General features: G+C 44.1%; 1 protein-coding gene and 1 long non-coding RNA gene across 8 annotated transcripts in view; both read right to left on the bottom strand.

The window, feature by feature from the left end:
• Positions 1-4,085: 4,085 nt before the first annotated feature.
• LOC133489777 (uncharacterized) lies at positions 4,086-18,848 on the bottom strand. The gene is made up of 3 exons (XR_009791993.1): positions 12,761-18,848; positions 10,978-11,046; positions 4,086-8,989 (listed from the first exon to the last, which is right to left on the bottom strand). It is a non-coding gene; the product is annotated as an uncharacterized LOC133489777 (long non-coding RNA).
• An 878-nt stretch (positions 18,849-19,726) lies between these two features.
• Positions 19,727-25,566, bottom strand: part of fcho2 (FCH and mu domain containing endocytic adaptor 2) — a 48,787-nt gene continuing 42,947 nt past the window's right edge. For 6 of the 7 annotated variants that reach the window (XM_061798840.1, XM_061798841.1, XM_061798842.1 and 3 more), the window contains 7 exons: positions 25,198-25,309; positions 24,046-24,201; positions 22,979-23,111; positions 22,098-22,297; positions 21,571-21,635; positions 21,333-21,497; positions 19,727-20,916 (listed from right to left, as the gene is read on the bottom strand). In XM_061798840.1, coding sequence (XP_061654824.1) covers positions 20,894-20,916; positions 21,333-21,497; positions 21,571-21,635; positions 22,098-22,297; positions 22,979-23,111; positions 24,046-24,201; positions 25,198-25,309 — 854 coding nt within the window. In that variant the 3' untranslated portion in view covers positions 19,727-20,893. Of the gene's footprint in view, positions 20,917-21,332; positions 21,498-21,570; positions 21,636-22,097; positions 22,298-22,923; positions 23,112-24,045; positions 24,202-25,197; positions 25,310-25,566 lie in introns of those variants that run through there. The other variant, XM_061798844.1, reaches the window with a different exon arrangement.

Genomic DNA, 25,566 nt, shown 5'->3' with positions numbered 1-25,566 from the left:
TAAGGGCTCGAATCAGGGGTGGGAATCCGAGGGGGCATCATAAGGACCTGAGGGCAGCACTCAGGGACCAATTGGGGGGCATCATGGGTGAAATCAAGGCAAAGGAGGCGCATATGCTGGGACGGTTCATCGTGCAAACCGACTGCGAGCTTTGGAGAATGCTAATGGAGGAGCCAATTAGCATCGCTCGTTAGCATGCAGCCCGCTCACTCATTGACCGAGTGAAGTGAACGTTTGGCTACTCAGTCGGCACGAGGCGGCACATGTTCCGGCTTGGAGAGACTCTCGCTTTTACACATCGGGTCCAGACAGCGGGGGGCTGGTGAATCGTTCGTGCTAAAGTGGATTTACCCATAAGCCCCCCCCACCCCCATAAGCCACAAATACCACATTTTATTGACTTTCATACGCTGGCAATCAGATCTGAAGTACAGGAGGACAATTAGCCTCATTGTAACTTTTTATGAGCATCATCGATATGAAGGCTGCACGGGTGGTCTCGGGCGAGTGCCGCGCGCACGCACACTTGCGCACGCACACGCCAATGTCCTGCCACACAAGTGTGAAGGTGGAAAACGACCGTGTCGCCAGTAATTGCCTTTGTTAGTAGTTAAATTATTGGAATAAATCACAGCCTCCATTCCAATCATTAACATGTAAACGTCTGTCCTCTTCACTGAGAAAATCCACATACTGCATCTGCTTTTCAGGATCCGGTTGTGATAGACACCGATTCAATGTTTACTATTGATATGTCAATGTTTGTATCACTGTAAAAGTGTCACATAGTGTACAATGGTAGCTGGACCCACTCACAAAAAACATGAGGAAAACACAGACAGACCTTTGGATGAAATCCTCTCGGGACCTTCTTTCTGGAGTACAACTTTCTCTGGGGACTAGCTCCTTCTCTCTGGGACTAGAATCTTCTCGTGGATCGAGAGCCTTTACTTAGGACTAGAACCTTCTCCCTGGATTAGAAAGTTCTCTTGGGTTCAGTGGCGTCTCTCAGGACTACTACCTTCTCGTGGGATTTGAACCTTCTCTTGGCAGGGGGCCTTCTCTCTGCATTAGAACCTTACCTTGGGTTTAGTACCTTCTCTAAGGACTAAAATCATATCTTGGGACTGGAACCTACTCTTTGGACTAGTTTGTTCTCTTGGGACTAAAACCTTCTCTTGGGACTGGAACCCTCTCTCTCGACTTGAACCTTCTCTCAGAACTAGAATCTTCTCACTGGAGTACAACCTCCCCGGTATAGAACATTCTTCTGGAATACAACCTTCTCTTGGGCCTCGAATATTCTCTCAGGACTACAACCTTCTCTCTCGACTAGAACCTTCTCATTGGACTAAAACCTTTTCTTTCAACTACAGTCCCTCCTCTTGGGCCTAGAACCTTCGTTTAGAACTAGAACGACTACATCTCCGTTATCTATCGAATGGGGTTGTTGTGGAATTGCACTCAAAATGTAAGCAAAAATAGAAAAGTCTTTACATTTTATTCATTTCGACTCTACATCGATTTATCTATCTACTGTATTTAGTATTCAATAAAGGGTAAGCCATCTAATCTACTTTGCTATTTACCTGTCTACCTAGCTGCCTATCTATGTGCTTGTCTTCAGTTCAACCAAGCCTGATAGCGTTCAGCTGATGTGACGCAGTAAACAAACCAAGCCAAAATGACTTCATCGGGAATCCTGAAGACGGATGGATTCGCTGGTCCAGATGCTAACGACACCAACGTTGCCGTTTGTGTCGGGTTCGGCTGGGAAATAAAAGAAGACCCGGGACTCCAGCCACGCTGTCGCACATGGAAAGCTCATAATGTCACATATTAGCGGTTTGTAGTCACATCGATGACTTTTGCAGACACAACGCGATTCGGCACGCCAAAGGTTAGCACGCTGCTACATGTGTGCACGCGTGCACACATGTATAATAAAATAAAAATACATATAACGTGGCGGTGCCCCGGTGGTCCGTGTCATGCACATTTGTAGCACATGCACGCTGAGGTTTGGCACGGTTCCCGTCCAGACGGGAAACCTCACAAGACTTTCTTTTCACGTCGGCCGCACGGAAGCGACCGAACGCATCGCGGCGGCTACATGAGAGTGACAAACGAATCACATTTAGCCACAGCCTGCGCTAAAAGTTTCAACAGATGTAAGCGCTAAGCCTCACCTGCTGCTAGTTAGCATGTCAGGCAAGCAGTCAGTGGTTCTGTAAACAAGCAGCGAGTTAGAATGAGAGCCACTATCACAAAATGGTCACTCACTGTGTGGTGCTTGGTTGCAACAATACAGGTGGGAGGGACAAGGTCTCGTTTCATCATTTCCCACTGCCAACTTGTATTCAGGGCGAGAAGAACATTTGTCAAGGAAAAGAAGGAGGTGAGGATTTTCACTCGGTGCCAGACACTTAATTCATGAATCCGTGTTTGTTCTTGGTTGAAAGTAAGCTTTAACTCTTGGCAACTTTGGACAACACACATTACATACTTAACATGTAGTGCATATCTCCATTTTCAATGTTTACATTGTTCAGTTCAATACTCTTAAGTAATGCAGATTTGCACAAAAAAAACCCATACATATTTCGTTTGCTATTGGTCGACTGTTGCTGCAAAACATACATAAATGTAGGATTCTTTAACTACCACAATGGTATGCTAACCGCTAAGTAGCCTTGAAGCTAATGTTAAGCAAAGTCAATGATGTTTTAGTTCAACAAAGCCAAACTGTCAACTATTCCGGGTCATTGAATGAAACAGTCTCGGTTTTCTTTCCGTTTGTCGTAGCACACAGGTAGGTGGTGAAAGATGTTGGAATTGTGTAAGGATCGTACTTGTTCATGACGTGAAGCGTTTAGCCCTCATCTTAGCACATCTAAGGAGATTGGAACATTTATAACACAGCATCAATTGTTTACTAACGGAAACGGACACGAGTCGGTCTCCTCGTCTTTCCGTTTCGAGCCGAGCTTCTCCTCCCGATCTCGACCGCCAACGTGGCCGACAAAACACTACTTAAGGTGATCAGAAACGGTAGGAAAACTTGGTCACGGAATGAATTCACCTCATAAGTCCAAGTACGACTGTTTTTCACTGAATTGGGAGTGTTCGATATACAGTAAAAAAAAAAAAAAAAGATCACTTAAAAATGAACGCTATAGCACGGGAACACGGTAATGTCCTCACTGTGCTGCTCTGAAATCCCCCACCCCAACCCCCCGTCCCGTTCCCCGCCACCATTGTCCCTTGGTGGCGTGTCTTCACTGGTGTCACGTCGCCCCCCTCCCCCGCCGCCAACCTTAATTGGCCTCTGTGACGGACCGATGCGCCATCTTTTTGTGCGCCGTCTCTTTAGCGGCGACGTTTCCAGCTAAATCTCCATTGTGCTGGCGTGTAATCTCTCTTGTCAAAGGAGAATATTCGCCGATTAGCCCCCCCCCCCCCTCCCCCCGCCGCCCCCCGCCACACCCCAGCCCTGTGACAAGGGTCCGTGGGCGTGTTCATGGAGGCCTCATTAAGCGCTAACAGGACCCCGTCAGAGCCACCCACACTAGCGGGACCTACGACCTATCACCCTTGACACCTGCAACTTTGCCCAAATTGGAGCGGGCTCATCTTTTGGCGGCGTCCTCGCGCATCTGGACGCCGAGAGACGCTCGAAAGGAAAAAAGAACACTAAAGCTTTTTTTTTTATTGAAAACAAATTCATTGAGTCTTTGTAATGAATGAATAACATTCAAGTCATTCAAATATCGGACACAATATGACTTGTTGTGTCCGATATTTGAACAATCTGATTGTGATTCATGAATTATCCAAATCTGTGACGATACCTTATCCAAGAAGTTATCCTGACAAACAGACAAAGGCGTCGCTACTCGCGCCTTCAAACTCTTTGAGTCAAATGCTAATGCTAAAATCAACGCTAATCACAAATCAGTGTTCTTCTAAATATACAATTCCCCCCAAAAATGTTTTTCCACAGCAAATACATGAATAAATTATATATATATATATATATATTTAATGTAATTAATTAAACATTTAGTAGTATTAGTGATGTCTTTTTCAAATTCAATTTTTAAATATTTTTATTGTTATTTTGGTATTACTGTACTATTTTGTTTCAATGAAATTGTATACAGTATTTGTTGTTGAAATTCAGCTGCTGTGGGTTGAAGTCAAAGAAGAAGAGGTGGAAAGCGGGTTCTTCGGCAGAAAGAGAAGAGGAAAGCACAGAGCCTAGAACTGAATGTGGGGACTTTGAATGTTGGGACTATGACAGGAAAATCTTGGGAGTTGGTTGACATGATGATGAGGAGAAAGGTTGATATATTGTGTGTCCAGGAGACCAGGTGGAAAGGCAGTAAGGCTCGAAGTTTAGGGGCAGGGTTGAAATTATTTGACCTAATGTGTAGATGGGAAGAGAAATGGATTCGGGGTTATTTTAAAAGAAGAGTTGGCTAAGAATGTCTTGGAGGTGAAAAGAGTATCAGATCGAGTGATGAGGCTGAAACTTGAAATTGAGGGTGTTATGTGTAATGTGATTCGTGGCTATGCCCCACAGGTAGGGTGTGACCTAGAGGTCAAAGAGAAATTCTGGAAGGAGCTAGACGAAGTAGTTCTGAGCATCCCGGACAGAGAGAGAGTCGTGATTGGTGCAGATTGTAATGGACATGTTGGTGAAGGAAATAGGGGTGATGAAGAAGTGATGGGTAAGTCCCGGCATCCAGGAAAGGAACTTGGAGGGACAGATGGTGGTAGACTTTGCAACAAGGATGCAAATGGCTGTAGTGAACACTTTTTTCCAGAAGAGGCAGGAACATAGGGTGACCTACAAGAGTGGAGATAGAAGCACGCAGGTGGATTACATCTTGTGCAGACGATGTCATCTGAAGGAGGTTACCGACTGTAAGGTAGTGGTAGGGGAGAGTGTAAGATGACTGGTGGTGGGGAGGAAGATTAAGAAGACAAAGGCAGAGAATCATGTGGTGGAAGCTGAGACAGGACGAGTGTTGTGCAGCTTTTCGGGAAGAGGTGAGACAGGCTCTCTGTGGACGGGAGGAGCTTCCAGAAGACTGGACCACTGCAGCCAAGGTGATCAGAGAGGCAGGCAGGATACTTGGTGTATCTTCTGGCAGGAAAGGAGAGAAGGAGACTTGGTGGTGGAACCTTGCAGTTCAAGAAAGCATACAAGGAAAAAGGTTAGCGAAGAAGAAGTGGGACACCGAGAGGACCGAGGAGAGGCGAAAGGAATACATTGAGATGCGACATAGGGCAAAGGTAGAGGTGGCAAAGGCCAAACAAGAGGCATTTGATGACTGGTCTGCCAGGTTGGACACTAAAGAAGGAGAAAAGGATCTATACAGGGTGACCAGACAGAGGGATGGAGATGGGAAGGATGTGCAGCAGGTTAGGGTGATTAAGGATAGAGATGGAAATGTGTTGGCTGGTGCCAGTAGTGCGCTAGATAGATGGAAAGAATACTTCGAGGAGTTGATGAATGAGGAAAATGAGAAGGAAGGGAGAGTAGAAGATGCAAGTGTGGTGGACCAGGAAGTGGCAATGATTAGTAAGGGTGGAGTTAGAAAGGCATTAAAGAGGATGACAAATGGAAAGGTAGTGGGTCCTGATGACATTCCTGTGGAGGTATGGAAGCATCTAGGAGAGGTGGCTGTGGAGTTTTTCACCAGCTTGTTCAATAGAATTCTAGCGTGTGAGAAGATGCCTGAGGATGGAGGAAAAGTGTGTTGGTGCCCATTTTTAAGAACAAGGGTGATGTGCAGAGTTGTGGCAACTATAGAGGAATAAAGTTGATGAGCCACACAATGAAGTTATGGGAAAGAGTAGTGGAGGCTAGACTCAGGACAGAAGTGAGTATTTGCGAGCAGCAGTATGGTTTCATGACTAGAAAGAGTACCACAGATGCATTATTTGCCTTGAGGATGTTGATGGAAAAGTGGAGGAATTTAAGGTGGAGGTGGGACTGCATCAGGGATCAGCCCTGAGCCCCTTCCCGTTTGCAGTGACAACAGGAAGCCGAGCTGAAGGTGGCGGAAATGAAGATGTTGAGGTTCGCTCTCGGAGTGACCAGGTTGGATAAAATTAGAAATGAGCTCATCAGAGGGACAGCCGAGCTTCGATGTTTTGGAGACTAAGTGAGAGAGAGCAGACTTGGATGGTTAGGACACGTCCAGAGGAGAAATTGGGAGTATATTGGTAGAAGGATGATGAGGACGGAGCTGCCAGGCAAGAGAGCCAGAGGAAGACCAAGGAGAAGGTTGATGGGTGTCGTGAGGGAAGACATGAGGGCAGTTGGTGTTGGAGAGGAGGATGCAGGAGATAGGCTGACATGGAAAAGGATGACGCGCTGTGGCGACCCCTAAAGGGACAAGCCCAAAGGAAAAGAGGAAGACCATTTGTATTTAATATGTATATTTTCTATCTAACGAATTGTATATATTTGTAATTGATTTATTATTTTTTTATAACATTTAAAAAAATTTTTTTAATGTATGATTGTATTGAAATTAAGGCGTGTTGTAACTTTTGAAAAAATATTTCTGGTTTTATATTTTTTTACTTCTTTCATATTTTTAAACAAGTGTGAAGATTTATGTTTTCTAAATGATACGAGTATTTCAATTGATACTTTTTCATACGATAAATGTATCCAAACCGAGGCTTGAAAGGATGTGCAGTCGCGTCTCCAACTCGGAGACATCATGAAGACGTACGGCGTTATCATGGGACCACCCGTCTGTTGCACATGTTCAACAAACACTGTTTTTTTTTTTTCCCCCCCCCTTGGAGTGGGGTGTGTAATATCTTGCAGATGGGGGTCCGGGCGACGGACTGAAGTTTGGGGGGCGCATCACAGTGGGCTCGTCAATACGATGCTGGTCAACTGGTCATTTCTGCTCGCTCATTAACCACCTGGTGAACGTCGTGTTTTGTCAGCTTTTCCCGAGTTTTGGGTTTCAATCGGGTCAAAATCAAACACAGACGCAGACAACCCCCCCCCCCCCCCCCCGAAACAAAGACCTCTCTCACACAAACATGTGTACCGCACACAAGACACTTCTTATGTCTTTGATGACTCATTTGAAAACGGCAAATTTGCACCATTTGCGCCTCGCTTTCAGTCACAATAACACAAAACGAAAACTACAATAAACAATGGCGAGTCAGCAAATTCAACCGCCATGCTCCACCCAAACGTAATGATGAAAATGCAAACGATTTACAATTTAGCATTGCCCATTTGTCTCGTATATATTGTGTCATTGAAATTTTAGGAGCAGTCGGATCAAATCTCTCGGGCAAGTCCGTCTCTGAAGGACCGGGAAAAAGTACTATTAGCGGTGGAAATGGCCAAAATGGCCACTTCAAACCAAAACGGCAGACTTCCTGTGGCTTCTCGAGACTTTTTGCTGGGTCTCCTCGTGACAAACATGTCTACCAAGTATGATTTTTCTCATTGTGATTGGCTCCGGCCACTGAATTTCCTAAAGAAATCCATGGACAAGTTCACTATTGTCGGGAAATGGCCGAGACGACTCCAAATCGGAGGCTTCAAATCAAAATGTCTTTCCGGGCATGGCTTCTTGAGACTTGTTCCTGGGTCTACTCGTGACAAACGTGTCTCCAAAATATCATTTTCCTAAGTGGAAGTGGCTCCAGGGGCTGAATCCTGGGAAGAAGTCCAGCGACAAGTTGGCTTTTGAAGACAAACGGTGAAGACGATAAACCAAAACGGCAGACATTCTGCACTTTTTTTTTCTCGCTCGACTCATGAATGACATGTCTAACAAATCTCATTTTCTTAAGCGAAATTGACTGCGGGCGCTGAATTTTCCTAAAATCTAGGAGCGGGTTCGCTTTTGAAGGGGATGTGACCAAAATGACACCGAAACGGCCGCTTCAAAACAAAATGCTCTGATGTCGTCGCTAATATTTGGATGCTAGCTGCTGCTCGTAGACAACACTCGGGTTACGTACTTGAGCGTTAATCGATTGAAATGATTGATTTACTGATGACAAACACGCAGGTCTATTTCTGTTGTTCTTCCTTTCCTCTTCCTCCCTTGGCTTGGCGGCCATGTTGGACTTCAACTTTGTGGTTTTGGCCCGAGCGTGCCTTTTATTTGGGGTTTGGCTCTCGCGCCGAAACCAAAGGATGCAAGCGGGATTTTTGTAAAAAAAAAAAAAAGAGGTCTGCCTCGCGATTGCGCCAAGGACCGCCACATTTGTCACGTAGCGCACTTCGCGTCGGAGGAGGGCCGAGTTTCAACAGAATATTCGTGAAAAAAGAAAATGCCTCACTTTGCGACGTCATCGGTTTCGTATTTTGTGGCCCGTCGGGAAACTTTGCCGACATGCGCCGACGACACTTCAATGAGAAAACCTGAACTTCTTCCCAATTCAGCGTTGTCAGTCTGTCTCATGTACGAGGCTCAATTTTGATAGCAATCAGACGAAATCTCCACAAGGAATTTATCTTTGACACCGCCGGAAATAGCCAAAATGGTCCTCAAGTGGAAATTTGGTAGGTACAGGTCAGCGTCATACGTTTTAGCGCCACCTGCTGCTCTGGCGTGCACTTGACAGCCAGAAAATATGTTTTTACATGAATTGTCGAACAAAAAAAAAAAAACAAAAAAAAGAAACTGCTCCCGGTGTGGCCCAGTAAAGTAAGTTTTTCCAAATAATGGTGTCGTAGGTGTGGACAGAGGCTAAGTTGTGCTCGCATATAAAAGGCTGCCATCAACACACATAATCTCTCGGCTGAGCCCATTGAAAGCTGGGTCCCGGGGGTTAATTCTCCCATCAGTCCACGTTTGAATCAACTCCTGACTCACATTGAGATGAAAGCCGCCCAGGTCCTAAGGGGACCCCGTCCGGGCCCGAGCCCGATCCCGGCCGACCGGAGCGGATTATTGCATGTCGGACCTCCATCGGGACGGGCAAACTGAAAAGAAAAACAATAATTAGAGATAATTGCTTGTGTCCAAACACGACGTTTAAAGCCCCCCGTGCCCCCCCCACCCCCCGTCGCCCCCGTCCCCATGTCCTTTCATGGCATGCGAGCTGGAACCGAAATGACAGCCCCTCCCCAACACACACACACACACACACACACACACTAACAGCCCCCCTATTCCACACACACGAAGACCCCTCCCACCCTGTTTTGACAGCTGGGCAGGCCAACATAATTTGTGACAGCTGAACTGAAACGTCTTTAACCGCAGAGCCACCGAGACCCGCGAGGTGATCTTCCCGGGAAAGGAGGCGGGGTCTCGGGATCGGTTCGGCCGAAGAAGAAAAGCCAAGAAGATGAGGTAGAAGAAGAAGACCAAGAAGAAGACGACCAGGAAAAAGGAGAAGAAAAACCAAGAAGACCAAGAAAAAGAAGGAGAAGAAGTGTTTCACAGCAATAAATGGCCGTTTCTTCTATCTTGGAAGTTATTACGATAGAGTTTTGTGTTTTATGTCGAGTCATCAAAGTTAGCAAACACGTAATGGCCAAAACAAAAATGTTTCACAATTTAGCATCAGCCATCTGTCTAATATACGTAGTTCAAATTTGGGCAAAAACTTTCAAAATGACCCGAAAATGGCTGCTTCAAAGCAAAATAGCAGACTTCCTGTGGGCTTTTTTTTTGGCGGGTCTACTCATGATAGACATTTTAACCAAAAAACATGTTGCTCAGTGAAACTGGCCCTGGGGGCTGAATTTTCAAAAATTCTGCAGACAAGTTGACTTTTGAAGGTAAATGGCAGCAATAACCCCGAAATGTTCGCTTCAAAACAAAATGGCAGCTTTCCATGTCTTTTCGGACATGAATCCTTGAGAGTTTTTTTTGTGGGTCTTCTTATAATGGCCAATCGGTGTTAAGGTTCACGCAGCGAAGTGAAACTGGCCGCGGGGGCGGAATTGTGTTTAAAATCCGGCTTTTAGAAGGTCAATGGCCGAAATGACCCTAAAATGGCCGCTTCAAACCAAAATGGAAGACTTCCCGTGTCTTTTCAGGCAAGGCCTCTTGAGACTTTTTCGTGGGTCTACTCATGATAAACCTTGACCAAATTTCACGTTGCTCAGTGAAAGTGGCTACAGGGGTCGAATTGTAAAATAAAATAAAATAAATCAATCCACCAACAGGTCGTCTTTTAAAGGGAAAATGGCCGCTATGAACCAAAATGGCAGACTTTTCGGGCATGGCTTCTTGAAACTTTTTACGGCTCTACTCATGATAGACATTGCGATTAAATTTCACGCGGCTAAGTGAAAAAAGCCTTAGGGGTTTGAATTTTCCGCCCAATAAAAATGGGAGGGGGTCGCAATGGTGGCAATTCTTTGGAGTCCAATGTTGATTTTCTCGTACTTTGGAGTATGAAAAAGCCTTCAAACGCGGATTCATTTGGGGCCTCCGAATGTGAACATGGTGTCATGGCGCCTTTGACACATTGGGTTAATTTGCTGCTCCCCGCCGGTGAACTTTGAACCTCCGGGGCCGGGGAGCGAGACGGGCGGAATCGTGTCATTCCGAGGAGCCGGGGGTCACGGGGTCACCACGGAGATTCGGCCTGTCCCGACCTGAAAAAAAAAAAAAAAAAAAAAAAAAAAACGAGGACCACATGTGCTCCTGAAGACATTTGGAAACCCAAATAATTGGTGATTTTCCATCTTTAAACATTCCCGCCTCCTCCGTGCTTCTTCTTTCTCCCCGTCGAGCGCTTCGTTAAATCAAGTCAGGAATCGACATCTTCAAATTGGCAGCGACGGGAGTTTTCCCAGAGGTGGAATATTAATACAAACACGGGAATTTCTTTGCCCCCCCCCCCCCCCCCCCCCCCCCGCCCCCGCCCCAGCCATCTCTTGCCCAAATAATTCTCTCGTGTTTACTTTTCCCGCCGGGCCCCTAATTTGTGTGAGTGGGGAAACGTTAGACCTACTGTTGCCTTCGTGGACGCGACGGGAATGTCGGCGCTCGTCCATCTGGGCCTGGAGCGCCTTCATCAACACTGGATATAAACACATTTCATTATTTGGGTTCACGTGCATTTCACACACCCGCACGCGCACACGCAACACACACACACACACACAAAACCAGCCAAAAGTTTTGGGGTGACTTTTTTTTATTTTTTAAAAGGAAAGTTAATGTCAGCTGTATATATGACTTATTTAATGTTCTCTTCATTCTTCACTCATTTTTACATACACCTGTATATAAAGTAGCATTATTTTATTATTATTTTTTTTTTCATTATTATTATTATTATTATTATTATAGAGTGTATTGCAAAATAATAGTAGAGTAAAACAACTTCCAACTGCTTTTTGGGGGGAATAATTATTATGATTGACATGCACACAGTGGTCAGCATTAGGTACACGCCTGCCTCCATCGCATCACGAGTTGTACATAAAATGAATAATGCTCACTGTTTTAGATCACTACTGTATAGATGGCATTTTGAAAATACTTTTGAAAAATATATATTTTGTAATATCTTACTTACGGTAAGTCAATTGTTGAAATTTATATCGCACTTTTTACAGAGAGGACTCACAAAGTGCTTCACGGAGTTAAATGGTCATACATATAAACAAACAAATAATAGCAAAATAAATAGGAAAAAAAAAAGAGCTGCTGGAATGCCCGCCGAGGAAAATGTGTTTTTAAAATGTTATGTAAGAGGGTTTTATTCTAATTTGTTTATTTAAAAAATGGGAAAAGAGAATTTTAGTTGAATGAGGTATTTCATACACAAAGAGAGGAAGAACAACAAGAATTGTGAAAACAGTTTAAAAACTTTACTGTCGATGTTGATGTTTAGTGTTATGCAGTTATGTCGAACTTATTGACAGTTCCGAAAATGATTTTTCGAAACGTTCAATCGGCCTTTATTTGAAAACTACAAATGAATCCACGTGGCACTTTGAATCCAAACTATATTCAAACAAAAAAATAAACGCACCAAGGATACATTAGATAGCTACAAATGACGCACACACAAAACACGCACAATCAACAATACATCCGTAAAAATCACACGAAGTTACCATCTGATCATGACGTCACACGCGGAGCACCGCAATGAAAACGTCACCGTCAGGAAGAGTGAGCGGGCTCGTGCGCGCGCGTGTCGTCAACAACAACCACAACACACTTTTTTTTTTTTTTTCCGCGCCTGGAATCCATTTGGCGCGCGCGAGCTCGTTGACGTCATTTTGCGACCACTTTGCATTGCTAAATATGACTTTTTTTTTTAAAGACTTTGACGTTTTGGGGGGGGGGGGGGGATCGAATTAAAAACACGTTTACTGTTTTCTTCATACAAAACAAACATTTATTTCCCCATATTAACTGATACGCAACTTTTTAGGGGGGGGGGGGGGGGGGGCGGGAACCCCAACAACTATAATTAACTTGAGTGTTAACTTTTTTTTTTTTATTGTAAATAACTACCGGACTTGAACATCTCACGGAAATAAACTAACAAATAAAGGTTCTGCTATACTAATAGGATCATAATGTTTGTGTAATGAGGTTAAAAAGAAAAAGAAGAAACATTTTTCAAACAAAACGTGTTACTCGCACGCGCACACACACACACACCTGTTGCGTTCACGCGCCCACGTTGAGGCGGACACTTAAACTGCGTTTATCATTTGAAGCATATTTGTTCAAATCAACGATAATATCTTGAATCAACGATAAAATCTCATTACCAGTAGATTCGCTTTGCTGCAGGTGGACGACAGCGCCATTTGTAAGCAACTTTCCTTTGAATTTGAAACGTTTTGCTCATAAAAGGCAAGCAAACAAGCACGTGACGACCCTCGCGGGACTCCGTGGGTTTTTGTTTCCCCTCTTAAATTACTTTGAAGTGGAAAATGAACGAGTGACGGCCACACAAGGGATGAAAAAGTCATGTTGAGCCGCGGTTTTTATGTGCAAAAAGAAATGTCACTTTAAATTCGTTCAGGAAAACGTTTTGGTCAATACTTTTTTTTTTTTTTTTTTTTTTCAAGATTTATGTCAGGGATGGGCAAAGTATGGTCCATGGGCCACACACAGCCCACTCATTTTTTATTTACAAATTATTATTTTAAATCCGTCCCACTGGAGCATTTTACATTTTCAACGGTCCTTGCATCAAGTTTGTGTGTGTGTGTGTGCCATAAAAATAGTTAATTAAAATGCATGTATTCATTATTGATTAACTTGATTTGTGAATGATTTATCTTCAGTAATACTAAAAACAAAACAAAAAAACAATCTTAGTAAAATAAACAGTTTTGTATTTTACATTTGAAATGTATTTTCGCTAATAATTGTTTTGTGAATAATTACATTATCAATGATGCCAGTAAATGAGAATGACTTTTTTTTAATCAAAATAAACTTATTTTTTTCTTTTATAAAAAAAAAATAAAAAAAATGTGACCCTTGAGCACACACAAAAAATCCAGCTAAAGTAACAAAATGTACATTAGTGAAGGCATAAATAGATGTCCAAATTTAAACTTAAGTCACAATATGAATTACTTATTCGCATTTAGCACATTTAACGGCAAAGCAAAAAGCGCAGGATTGTACGTTCAAATAATAATAATAATAAAATAATAAAGTAGAATAAAGTAGAATAAGGAGCCGAGAGCAAGGAGGGCTTTAGTGTGTGTGCGCGTGTACGTGCGCGTACGATTTCCGGTGTGGTGCTGATTTTGGTGTTGCTACTTGTGGCCCCCCTCACAAAAATTCCTGCAGGGCGCACACACACACACACGAAAGCACTCACAACAAGCAACATGTTACTAAAGCTCAAAACCACAACAACAAAGGAACTCACAGAAAATAAATACATATTCTGCTTAAGAGTGGCTTTCTCAAAGCTTGTATAAACTGTAAAGTCAACGTTTAAAGCCAAGTACAAGTGTAAGAAGAAGTGCACCGCCCTTCTTTTGGAATAAGCAAAACAAACAAACAAGAAAAAATGGAAACCAAAATCTCAACATTGCGCAATTCTCTGTGATGTGTGCGTCTTGGCCACCAGGGGGCAGGATAATAGATCCATATGTACTGTGTATGTATACACACGCGAAGAAGACGGTTAGAAATGCAGGGGATAAAGAATATATTCCTGTGAGCAAAACGAGTGACAGAGTTTGCTCGAAGTAAGAGTGTGGCAGAAAACTTAACCGCGGCTGCTCGCCAAAAGCCAAAGAAAAAGCAAGTCCGAATTGAAAGACGCACGCCCTCGGCCTGGTGCCACGCTGTGCCTCAACATTCCTGTAAGAATAATCACCTGTGACTCTTGTCGGATGCTTTGTTCACGTACGTTGCTGCTACGGCCGTGTTCAAGTAGCAGTTGTTTCAAGGTTAGAATAATGTCTATGCTAATTTCCATTAGCTCGTCTATGGCATTTCCCTCTATATGTTAGCACTAAGGTAGTATGATTTTTGTTAAGATGAATTGTAAGGAATACTTTAAAAAGTGCATTTGAAAGAGTTTTAAAGCATGTGGGAGGGGTAAATCTGCAAATATTATTTTTTTTGAATATGTTCTCTCTACATCGTGGATTTTCACCGTCGGTGGCGCGCGCGTCTGGAACCAAATCCCCGTGATAGACGTTCAAAGCGTTACAAAGGCTCCCCCCCCTTCGTCTTCCTCTTCAATGCGGAAGTTCTCGGGCGACGCCAGAGTGCCATGCGGCCACTTAAACACGCAACATGCCCTCCGTGAGCTGCGACACGCCAGCAACGCGCTACATGCCAACAACCTCCGTGTGCGCTACACATGCTGCACTTGCTTAATGATACAAAAAAAAAAAAAAAAATAGAGAAGAATGGAAACAACTGTCTGCACAACACGTGCGTGCGTGTTCATTAATTGTTCACGCCGAGTGCACATGCAAACATGCTTTTGTGTATGCATCGTGTGTGTGTGTAAGTGCCAACAATCACTACACACACAGTTTACTAGTGGCACACATATAATGACAACTCACACACACACATACAATCGCAACACACGGAATTGCAACACACGCACACACATCATAGTGGTTCCTTTTGTCCTAAAGTGTAACTGTGTGTGTGTGTGTGTATCAGACAGGCACACAATGTGTCCATATGTGTTTCAAGACCCCCCAGAACTGAAGCAGCGCACATTCAATTTCAATTAGAAAACTCCAAATATTTATCAACTGGACAAGTGTGTGTGTGTGTGCGTGCGTGCGTGCGTGGTATTGATCCCCCCTGGGCTTCTGGTTCATTTGGCATTTAAAAGAGGAAAAACAACAGATGGCCTCTTCAAACCAACATGGCAGACTTCCTGTTGTCTTTTTTAGCACAGCTTCTTGAGACTTTTTTTTTTTTTTTTTTTGCGGTCTGCTTGTGACAGACATGTCTACCAAATTTCATGGTGTTAAGTAAAAACATCTCTGGGGACTTATTTGTTTTTTCCAAAATTCCAGGGGAAGGAGGGTGCAAGTGAATACATTCTCAACAGGATAGGGGAAAAAAAGGGTGAGTTTTTGAGGACGGGAGATGTAAATGGGCCCCAAAAAAATGATGTCTGGAATCGGATCTCATCGGATGCGAAACAGGCCTCTTCTGAAAGTGAATTAAATTGGTGGGACAAACCTAAATGGCTAAAATGAGCCCAACCTATCAGCTTTGAACCAAAATGTTCAGCTTTCTGTGCTTCTTGAGACTTTTTGGGTGGGTTCGACCAATTTCGTGTTGCCGGGTCAAACCGTCTTCCGGGGCTGACGTTTCTTTGCAGGGTTGCAATCGAAAGTACATTTTCCCCAGGACCAACAACATTTCTTGGGTCTTTTTGGACATGACGTCCCGATACTTCTTTGTGGGTCTACTCACTCTTGTAGCCTTCTTATGACCGAGTCTCCGTCTGAGACATTAAAAGTTCTCGGCTTGTGCTGTAAGTAAGATGCCACACCAAAAATGTCTGGAAAAGACTAGTATAGCATCTGAACTTTATTTGGGGTTCATTCTGAACTCAGCCACGTCTGCAGTTACGAGGGTGTGCACACTTGTGCAACCAGATGCTCTACATTGTTTGCTTTTATTTCCCTTGTTGTGGGATCTGCAGTGTAAATCCGGACCAAAACGGCCCATTTTTCAAGGGCAGCGATTGCAATTAAGATGTGAGCACGTCTCAGCCATCTTCCCCCAACACACACACACACACACACACACACACGCTTGCGCTTGCCGTGACGAAATGGTATGTGACACGGCTGCGTGAACACGGCACGGAAGGGTCCGCCCCCTTTCCCCGGGCTGTTGAGGCGGACTGGACCCGGCTCCAGATTGGCCATTTTAATCCCGTTTGTCTCGGGAAGGACGCGAGCGAGCTTCTGCACGCGCCGCAGCAAGTACGACGGGCAGCAATCGCAGGTTTCGGTGCTTGTTGGGTTGCACGTGGTTTTGCTCAGTTTGGTTGACAAGTTACTGTGGGCGGCGGCTTGGTCGACTGGTTGGTTGGTCGTTGATGTCGCCGGTTGGTCGATTGGTCGACCGGTTGGTGGTGTGCCTTTTGTTTAACGCTCATTTTAGGATTGCTTGCTTGCTACTTTGATTTGCTGGTTAGTTGATAGATTGTTGGTTAGCTGTTTGGTAGGTTTGTTGCTCGTGATTGATTGGTTGGTAGGATGAGTCATTTATGGAGGATTGGTTGATGCTTGATTTGTTTAGTTGGTTTGATGCTGATGTAACTGGTGGGTTGCTGACACATTGGTTGGCGAGTTGGTTGATTAGTTGGTTGGTTGCTTTTCAATTAGTTGTTGAGTGATTTTGATGCTGATGTAAATTGATTGGTCGGCTGCCTTTCATTTAACGTTTTGGTTGAGAGGTCCGTTGATAGATTGCTTGATGGCCAATTTTGGATGATTGCGCATTAGTTGATTTGTTGCCGATTAGTTGGTTAACCGTTTGGTAGGTTTGTTGCTAGTGTGAATTGGTTAGTTAGTGGTTTGCGCGTGTTCTGGTCGACAGGCGTTTTAGGTTGATTGGGCTTTGGTAGATTGGTTAGTTGATACATCGGTTGGCTATTCGGTTGATTGGTCGGTTGGTTGCTTTTTGTTTATCGGCCATCTCAGGCCTTCGGCTGCGTTGTTCCTGTCAGTGTTCGGTCGGCTGGTCAGTCGGTGGTTGGATGGGCTTGTTTGATGGCTAACTAGCTTTTGGTTTCTCACTTCTGTACTACGACTGAGTTGATTCTCCGTGAAGGTTGAATCAAAGCAGCTGGACTGTTGTGTTTTGTTGAAGCCGGTTCCCCTTTTACCCAAAAAGCTTCTTCAGTTCTTCTTTTGGATTAAAGGTGAACCGTCTTCAACAAACAGGAACAGTCCAGTTGCCTTGATTCAACCTTTGCGGATTAGCATGACCTGGATGACTGAGAATCTACAGAGAGAGAGAGAGAGTTGATCATTTGACAGGATATTTCGACGGTCTGTCTCGGTGTTCTTGCCTCGTGGAAAATGTGAACCGTCGGCCGTCCGTCGGGGTCTGAGTTATTCCAAAAGAGGTCCTGCGGGGACGGGGAATCCGAGGAGGAGCAGGGAGTCCATATTCACGCAATTGAGTTACGGCGTCCTCTTGTTTGTTCAGATGGTTGTCTTCGCCGAGAGCAAACGGCCACATCAATTCTAAATGGTCCATAAAAGTCAGTGATGTGGGTACGCGGGGAAGCCGACGACTCCGCCGGGCCTTTGGACAAACACGGACTACAAAGACGTCGGAGGCTCTCGACATTCTCGTCGTCCGATCGACACCAGACAACCAAGTTCAAAGTTGACTTCTTTAAATAGTCGTTAACGGCTTTGCGGTTTTCGGAGCAGGCCCCTGCCATTAATCCAAATATCAGCAAGGAAATCACTGGAGTACTCTTAGCTTAATGTGAAACTGGAAATATGTCGCTTTTCATCTTGACTGCTGTATCAACAGGGTATTTTATTATATGTGAGCATACAGACAAAATATTTCCATAAAATTCTCACACAGGAGTTGTTGGACACGACAGCCCCTCGCAAATCTTTGGTGGGGAAAAACAACTTCACACCCGGGAGGCCCGAGGATCTCTTCCTCTTCATCTGACAGGGAAATATTTGGACCCAATACTGATGGCTCGCGTGTTTTAAACAGAGAGGGCGGAGGGGCAAAATCTTCATTCTCAGACATACAGCAAGAACTTTTGGCTCGTTTTGGGGTATTTTATCCAGTAATTTATCTTTGTGTTTCAGAGAACGCTTAAAAGACTCCAAACATTAGGCGATACATGGTTTTCGTTGGACAGTGCTTAAAGGCATACAGGAAGTGAAGGAGCTGATATTTCATTCAAAAAAAATGTCTGCCAAATTATTAGTATTATTTTTTTTTTTAATCAGAAGATATTTTCTGTGTGTTTTGGATAAAAACAAAAAATATATTTTCGTGTTTCTGATGACAAAATTTTCACCAGACAGCGTTTCATGCTGAACAGGGCGACATTTTGAACAAAATCAACTTTGTATTGTCGAGTGTGTATGTATGCATATGGTCAATGTTGTAAATAAACAGCAAAAAAACGGCAAATGGTCACCGGTGCTCCACGAAAAGCACATCTGTAGAATTTTTTTTCTCTTTTTAATACAAAGAAAAAGATTTTTTATGTGTTTTGGCTCAAGATTAAAAAAACGGATATTTTGTAAACAAACTGCTAGGGAAACTTTGTGATGTGCAGTGTGTAAGTTGTCCGATGGAAAGCACGCATGTCCAAATTTTGGGACTTTTCGGGGAAAACAATAAAACAAAAGTCACATTTAAAAAAAAAAAAAAAAAAAAAAAAGAAAAATCCAAAGTACGCCAATAATTGTTTTGTATTTTGTTTCTCAGCTTTTGAATGCAGTCCATGTTTTCGTCATTTTGTAATCCAACGAAAATGATTTTCTTTATTTTTCGTAATATATATAATATATACACAGTGGGTACGGAAGGTTTTCAGACCCCCTTCAATTTTTCACTTTTTGTTACTATTGCAGCCATTTGTTAAAATCATTTTAAGTTCATTTTTTTCCTCATTAATGTACACACAGCACAGGTTTCCGTCCAGGAGGAAACCTTCTCCGGAGTACTCAGAACCTCAGACTGGGCCCAAGGTTCACCTTCTAACAAGACAATGACCCTAAGCACACAGCTAAAATACCGAAGGAGTGGCTTCAGAACAACTCCGGGACTGTTTTTGAATGGCCCAGCCAGAGCTCTGATTTAAACCCAATTGAGCATCTCTGGAAAGACCTGAAAAGGGCTGCCCACCAACGTTCACCATCCAACCTGACAGAACTGGAGAGGATCTGCGAGGAGGAATGGCAGAGGATCCCCAAATCCAGGTGTGAAAAACCTGTTGCAACATTCCCAAAAAGACTTCTTCTGCTTCTACTAAATGCTGACCAAAGGGTCTGAATACTTATGGCTGTGTGGTATTTCAGTTTTTCTTTTTTAATAAATCTGCAAAAATGTCAACAATTCTGTTTTTTTTCCTATCAACATGGGGTGGCTGTGTGTACATTCATGTGGAAAAAAATGAAAAATGATTTTAGCAAATGGCTGCAATATAACAAAGAGTGAAACCTTTAAGGGGGTCTGAAAACCTTCCGTACCCACTGTGTGTGGAAAGAAATGACACCAAGCCCTCAAAGTAGTCATTCATATATTTGTATGTATTCATATATTACACATTTAATACAGGCACAGTGAGAATTCATTACGTAGAGACAAAAAAAGTGGCTGATACTTGTAAAAAAATGTACAAATTATGAGAATCATTTACACAAATGTCCTTTTTTTTTTAAAAAAAAGGAAATCTGTTAAATACAAACACAAAGAAAAAAAGTGACCAAAGATGGAGGCTCGTAAATAGAACGTCTTTTTTTTCAATTCATATTCGTTATTGTTCAGGGCGAGCAAGAACCAGCTTGCTGAAAGTGGCGGTTCAAAATGGCGGATGCTTAAACGGACGATGCCAATCGGGCGATTTTTTGTTTTGTTTTGTTTTTCCAAGCTATCGCTCGTCAAAAACTTTGTAAAAAACAAATCTTCGGAAGACGTCTTCCCTTCGGCATCCCAACAACAGGTTAGCGCTATCGTTCAGGCGCGTTTTTGTTTCTTCGCTGATGGGGGGGGGGGGGGGGGGGGGTGGCACAAAATGTCATAACAAACAAAAATCTTCAAGTTTCGTTTGAAAGGCTACAAATGAATTCGGAGGATTTTTAAAGCATTGCAACGTTTTTTGCAGTTGTTTAAAAAACATTTTAAAAGGACGTTGACAAAAGAGCCCTGAAACCCGAACGTGCGTTTAAAAAAAACGAGCACAGTTTTTGCGAGGAGGCACTGAGGTCCTGTTTTTTTTCTTCCTTCTCTCTCTCTCTCTCTCTCTTTTTGTGCGATGAGACTGACACTTCATCCATTGCAAACCGTTCACAATTAAAGAGAAACAAAACGATCAAAGATTTTTTTTTTTTTTAGCTGTTAATTTTACACAGTGTGCGGAATTGCGGTGAAAAAATAAAGAGCGCCCGAAAAGATTGTTAGTGTTTTTTTTTTCTTTTTTCTTCTTCCTCTTTTTATGATTTCAAATATACACTGATGATTTGGATAAATCCATAAAGTATAAAGAGCCTGAACGCGTCACTTAAGACGTCAGAAGCTCCACGCCCCCCCCCAAGGCTCACCTTTGCGTTGCTTTTTATTTCTCCATTAAACAGTGTTCAGTACTCAGTGCTGCTTTATTGTAGTGATTCCCAGCGGCGGCAGGGGGTCCGGGGTAACTTTTGTTTAAAGCGAGTCGAGGGAAAACAGCCTCAGCAATCTGCCATGTAGCGACCTGAGGGGAAAAGGACAACGGGCTCAACAATGGCAGCTTGTAACGTCATCTGCAGGGGCGGTTCTGTGCTCCTTACGGCTTGATAGGACGCCATATTGGCAAAATAACCATCTACCTGGTTGTTGTGTTGTTGCACTTTGATTTTTGTTTTTATCTTTGACAAGCAACCTGTGAAATTAGTGGCATAAAAAACAACAACCTCATTTTGTCCTCATATGGATGACACATTGATAAAATAATCATACATCTGTAAAGTGCTCATAAGCAGCTTTAGTATGATATGTTATTGTGTTTTCTTACACCTCGACTCTTCACCTTTTTACGAGCAAACAGTGAAATCACTTGAGATCAAAAATGGCTTCGTGGCGCTTGTGTCTTTTGATGGAGATGAAAATGGAATTTGCGAGCGGCCTCACCTGTGGCAAACCTCTTCTTGCTGAGCGACAGCCTGTAGCCGCTGCCCTGCAGCTCCATGTCCACGCCCGATAACGTGCTGCCCTCGCTCAGGAACTGAACCGCCAGCGTGGATGGGTCGGACGGGCCGTTCGACACCTCGAACTTGGCCCGCAGAGAGCCGGCGCCTGTCACAAAAACCAATTCAACTCGCGAGCCAAGGCACCGCTTCTGTTAAATATATGAAATAAAAGACGCCACCTTCGTTGTCGGACTTTTCTGAAATGTCGCTCAGCTTCCACAGACATTTATTCTGCTCCGCGTTCCTGTAAGGACACCAGGAAATACACACTCACAACCTAAAAACCTTCAAATGCCCTTTGGGCTTCTCAAACTTGAGTCTGTGAGCCATCGCTTGGGGGAATGCAAAATAGTTTGCAATAAATAACTGTTCGTGTTATTATATGCATTGTTAAAGTTCTTTTGAACAAAAACACCCTGACTTTATTCATACATCCCAATCCTATCAGTGATTGCAAAATCCCATTCTGTCTTGTGTCAGCCTTCTCCTACACGAGCTGTAAACTCTGGAACTCACTGCCATCAGAAATAAACCCATCTTAGAATTTCAAATGTTCGCCGCTACAATTAAAACCTCGTTAAAGAGAAAAAACAAACTGTACTCATAGAAACACTTTCACTGCTAATTATTTTGCGGGCCACCAAGTTCTGTCTCACGAACCCAGTTTGAGAGTTTTTTTTTTTTTTTGTGTGTGCGGGGGTCCCACCAGAGGGCGACGGGCAGCGACTGCATGTTGGTGACGCCCCCGTCCACGGGCACCAGGACCTGCAGGTTGCCCAGCGGACCCGGTGCCGCCATGGAGTCCGGGTTGTAGCGGTAGTCCACGCGCAGCTCCGTGGAGTTCGAAGCACACTTCCAGTATACGGCCAGGTTCAGCGGCGTGGAGTGGATCCCGTCTGACTGCACCTAAACGCAACACCGCACATAAGCGCAGTCAAGTACTGCTTTTTCTTCGGCTTTTTTTTGCACAAAACTCCGATATAAATGTATACAAAAACCTAAACTAGCAGTGATGTTGCGGTAGTTTTAAACCTGCAAACAACTTATACTTGAACACAAAACCTAGCAACACATGTAGAAAGTACATGCAACAGTACTCACAGACATATTCTTTATGTCCGCGAAAAATGACTTCATTGTGATGGTCTTATTGTGTTTCTTTATCAAATATACATGTAGTATGTCTGTATATATTATACCGCCCCCTGGTGGCCAAGGCACACACAGCAGAAGGAGGAGCACAATGCCCAATGAATTAATCATGATACACAAACGGTTTCCTTCTTTACATTCTATTTAATTCAGTTATTACTGTATGTTTTTATGAAGTACAAGACCTAAGAGTGCGATTTCCTTTGAATTAAAACACACATTACAAGAATATTTGGTATTTTATTGGGTGGGGGGGGGCTGGACCGGATGAATGGCATTGCCATTCGTTTTAATTAGGGAAAGATGATTAGAGATATGACGGTTTCCGCTGTCACGTTGTTGTTTGACCCCAGTTAACTTTTACACACGCTCAACTTAACTCGTCTCATGATGGCGATGATTTCTGTGGCTTGACACGAGGCATCATGTTCTGACCTGGTACTTGAGGATGTCCACGTTGTAGTAGGAGGCAGCGGGGTTTTGCTCCGAGGCTTTCCTGAGGTAGGCGGTCAGCGCTTGCATGTTGAACCAGAAGTTCTTGGACTCCGAGTCACTCTGGGACGGATCGCTGGACGACAACGGAGGCCACACACACACACACACACACACACAAACGCACAGAGTCGCAACACGTTGCGTGCGTAAGAGGAATAATCGCACGCTCAATTATTCATCTCTCCCTCACATCTGGGCCTGTCTCGGCTTTGCGCGTGACGCTCCCGTCGTGTCCTACCGGCTACTAAATCACGGATTCCGCTTGATTCGATTAGTCCAGTGGAGGTGAAAGCAGGGAGACGATGACTCAAAACACAAGAACAAGTGGAATTTGTGACCTCTCCTTCACTAAATGCGACCACGAGGAGGGAGCGATATGGGATGGAAAATTGGCGTCGCTGACATATGCACTACGTGTGCGCAGTCTAATTGGTTGATCCGTGTAGAGTGGTGCCGCTGACTATTCTTGCTGCGTTTTGATACTTCATTCAGAAATATTTTCAGCGACAACCCTGCTGACTATTTTTGCTGCTGTTCACATTTAGTTTGGTACATATGGCATTGAATACATTTTCTAAATTGAATACAAACGCAATGGACACGCTGTACATCTCACAGAACAATCATCAACAGACTTTGACTTCTCGTCTTTTTCTCGTCCACGTTTACTAGCGCCACCTGCAACAACGAACATGCTTTGGACATCATATCTAACGATGGAGCCGGTAACATTTTTTTTGGTCATTTTTATTTTTTTCACACAGTAAAAAGCAGGCTGACCGCGAGCAGGAGCGTGCGCCAAATGGAGCGGATGTCCTGCGAAGCTGGCCGTTGTTTGCTATTCCAGACGTGCGCGTATTTCCCTTACAGCTTAATGACACGTTCAGGTCCGCACGCTAATTCAATTTCACCCCCGTCTACGCGTTCGCCTCCGGATCATCCCTTCCAAATCCGCGTTTCACTGGACCCTCTAAAAAGAGCGCCTGTGCTTCCAAAAAAGGTTATACCTGAAGAGGATCTGCTGGTTGGGGAGGATCTGCTCCAGCCGGCCCGTGTTCTTTAACTTGAAGGTAAGCACGGCGGGCGAGGGGTTGCCCGTGAACACCTTGATGATGCCCGAAGGGAACGACAGAGTCATGTCACCTGTGATCTTCACGATGCACCTGGCGGAGAACGGGCGAAAAGCACTTAAAAGGTCAACGAGTGGAGCGCTTTGAGCCGCCTCTTTCGCAGGGCGACCCCGCAAAATACCGCATTACCACCGGCAGCGTGTTAACAGATCAGATTGTTTTCAAAGGCTCCTTAACAGGCAAGTAATCACCGAGTACCCCAAAATCTATTTGGACTTCACACTGTACCCTGGTGTCTCCCTGTCTGACTAGATTAGGCGTGCGGTGTAGCTACAGTGTGTAAAAACCGCCACTCACATTCAGTTCCAATTTTCAAACAGGTTTGGGTTTGGGTTGGAGGATTCGGCTTGTATTGCTTGTGAAATGTGCAATTGGCTAATCCCGGACTCAATAAGCCTTCTTGCGCGACTTCAATTTAGCACCAGTTAGCAAATAAAACACCTGGCGTGCTTTCCTCTGACCACGACGATCACATGCAGAAACTCATCATGTCATTATTCTGTTCTGGTTGACAGGAAGGGAAGGAAACGAGGAAGGAGGGACAAGGAAGGAAGCGATGGATGACGGAAAGATTGAAAGAGTGTAGTCAGGGGTGAATGAACCAAATTATGAATTAAAAGGTTGAAGGAAAGGAGGAATAAAAGAAAGGAATGTTTGAAAAAAAGAATGATGGGGGAAAAGGGTTGGGTGAAGGAAAGAAGTAAGGAATGTTGAAGGAAAAAGGAAGGAAGGAAATGGATGAATCAATGGATGAAGAAGGACAAGGAAGGCTGAAAGGGTTGATAAAGGGAATGAGGGAAGGAAAGAAGGAAGGCGTGAAGGAAGGAAACAAGAATGGTGTGAAGGATGGAGGAAGAAAGGGATGAGTGAAGGAAAGAAGGAAGGCCTACAAGTTGATGGAAAGAAGGCGGTTACTAGGGAAGGGATGAGGAGGGAGGGAAAGAGGGATGAAGGAAGGAAAGAAGGAAGAAAGGAATGCTTGAAGAGGAGATTGCGTGCGTGCGCCTTGCAGGTGGTCATGTGACTCACTTGGTGGGGTCAGCACCTTTGAAGTAGGCATTCACCGACTCCGTGAAGGCCACCGCGATGGGCAAAGCATCCTGGGACGCCAGCGTCACGGGGCTGGGGCCGCGGGACGTGCCTGAACGACGATGAAGAGGAAGAGGGTGAGGATGAGGATGAGGAGCGCGCAGCCGCAGGGCAGACTTTGGAGGACATCTTCATTGGGAAAAGCGCACGTGACAATCGGCACAGCGACGACGCGTCATATTGGTCGCAACAGGGGCCCGGATTCGTTTGCCACAAAAATCGATTTTTTTCGATTCGTCGATCGTTTTCCCCCTTCGCTTGGAGAAAACACAAATGACAAAGACATGATCAAGTTTTGCTCTTTTTCGT

This window comes from Phyllopteryx taeniolatus, chromosome 15 (assembly GCF_024500385.1).
Source record: "Phyllopteryx taeniolatus isolate TA_2022b chromosome 15, UOR_Ptae_1.2, whole genome shotgun sequence".
Taxonomy (NCBI): Eukaryota; Metazoa; Chordata; class Actinopteri; order Syngnathiformes; family Syngnathidae; genus Phyllopteryx; species Phyllopteryx taeniolatus.
This window is presented reverse-complemented; position numbering and strand designations above follow the sequence as displayed.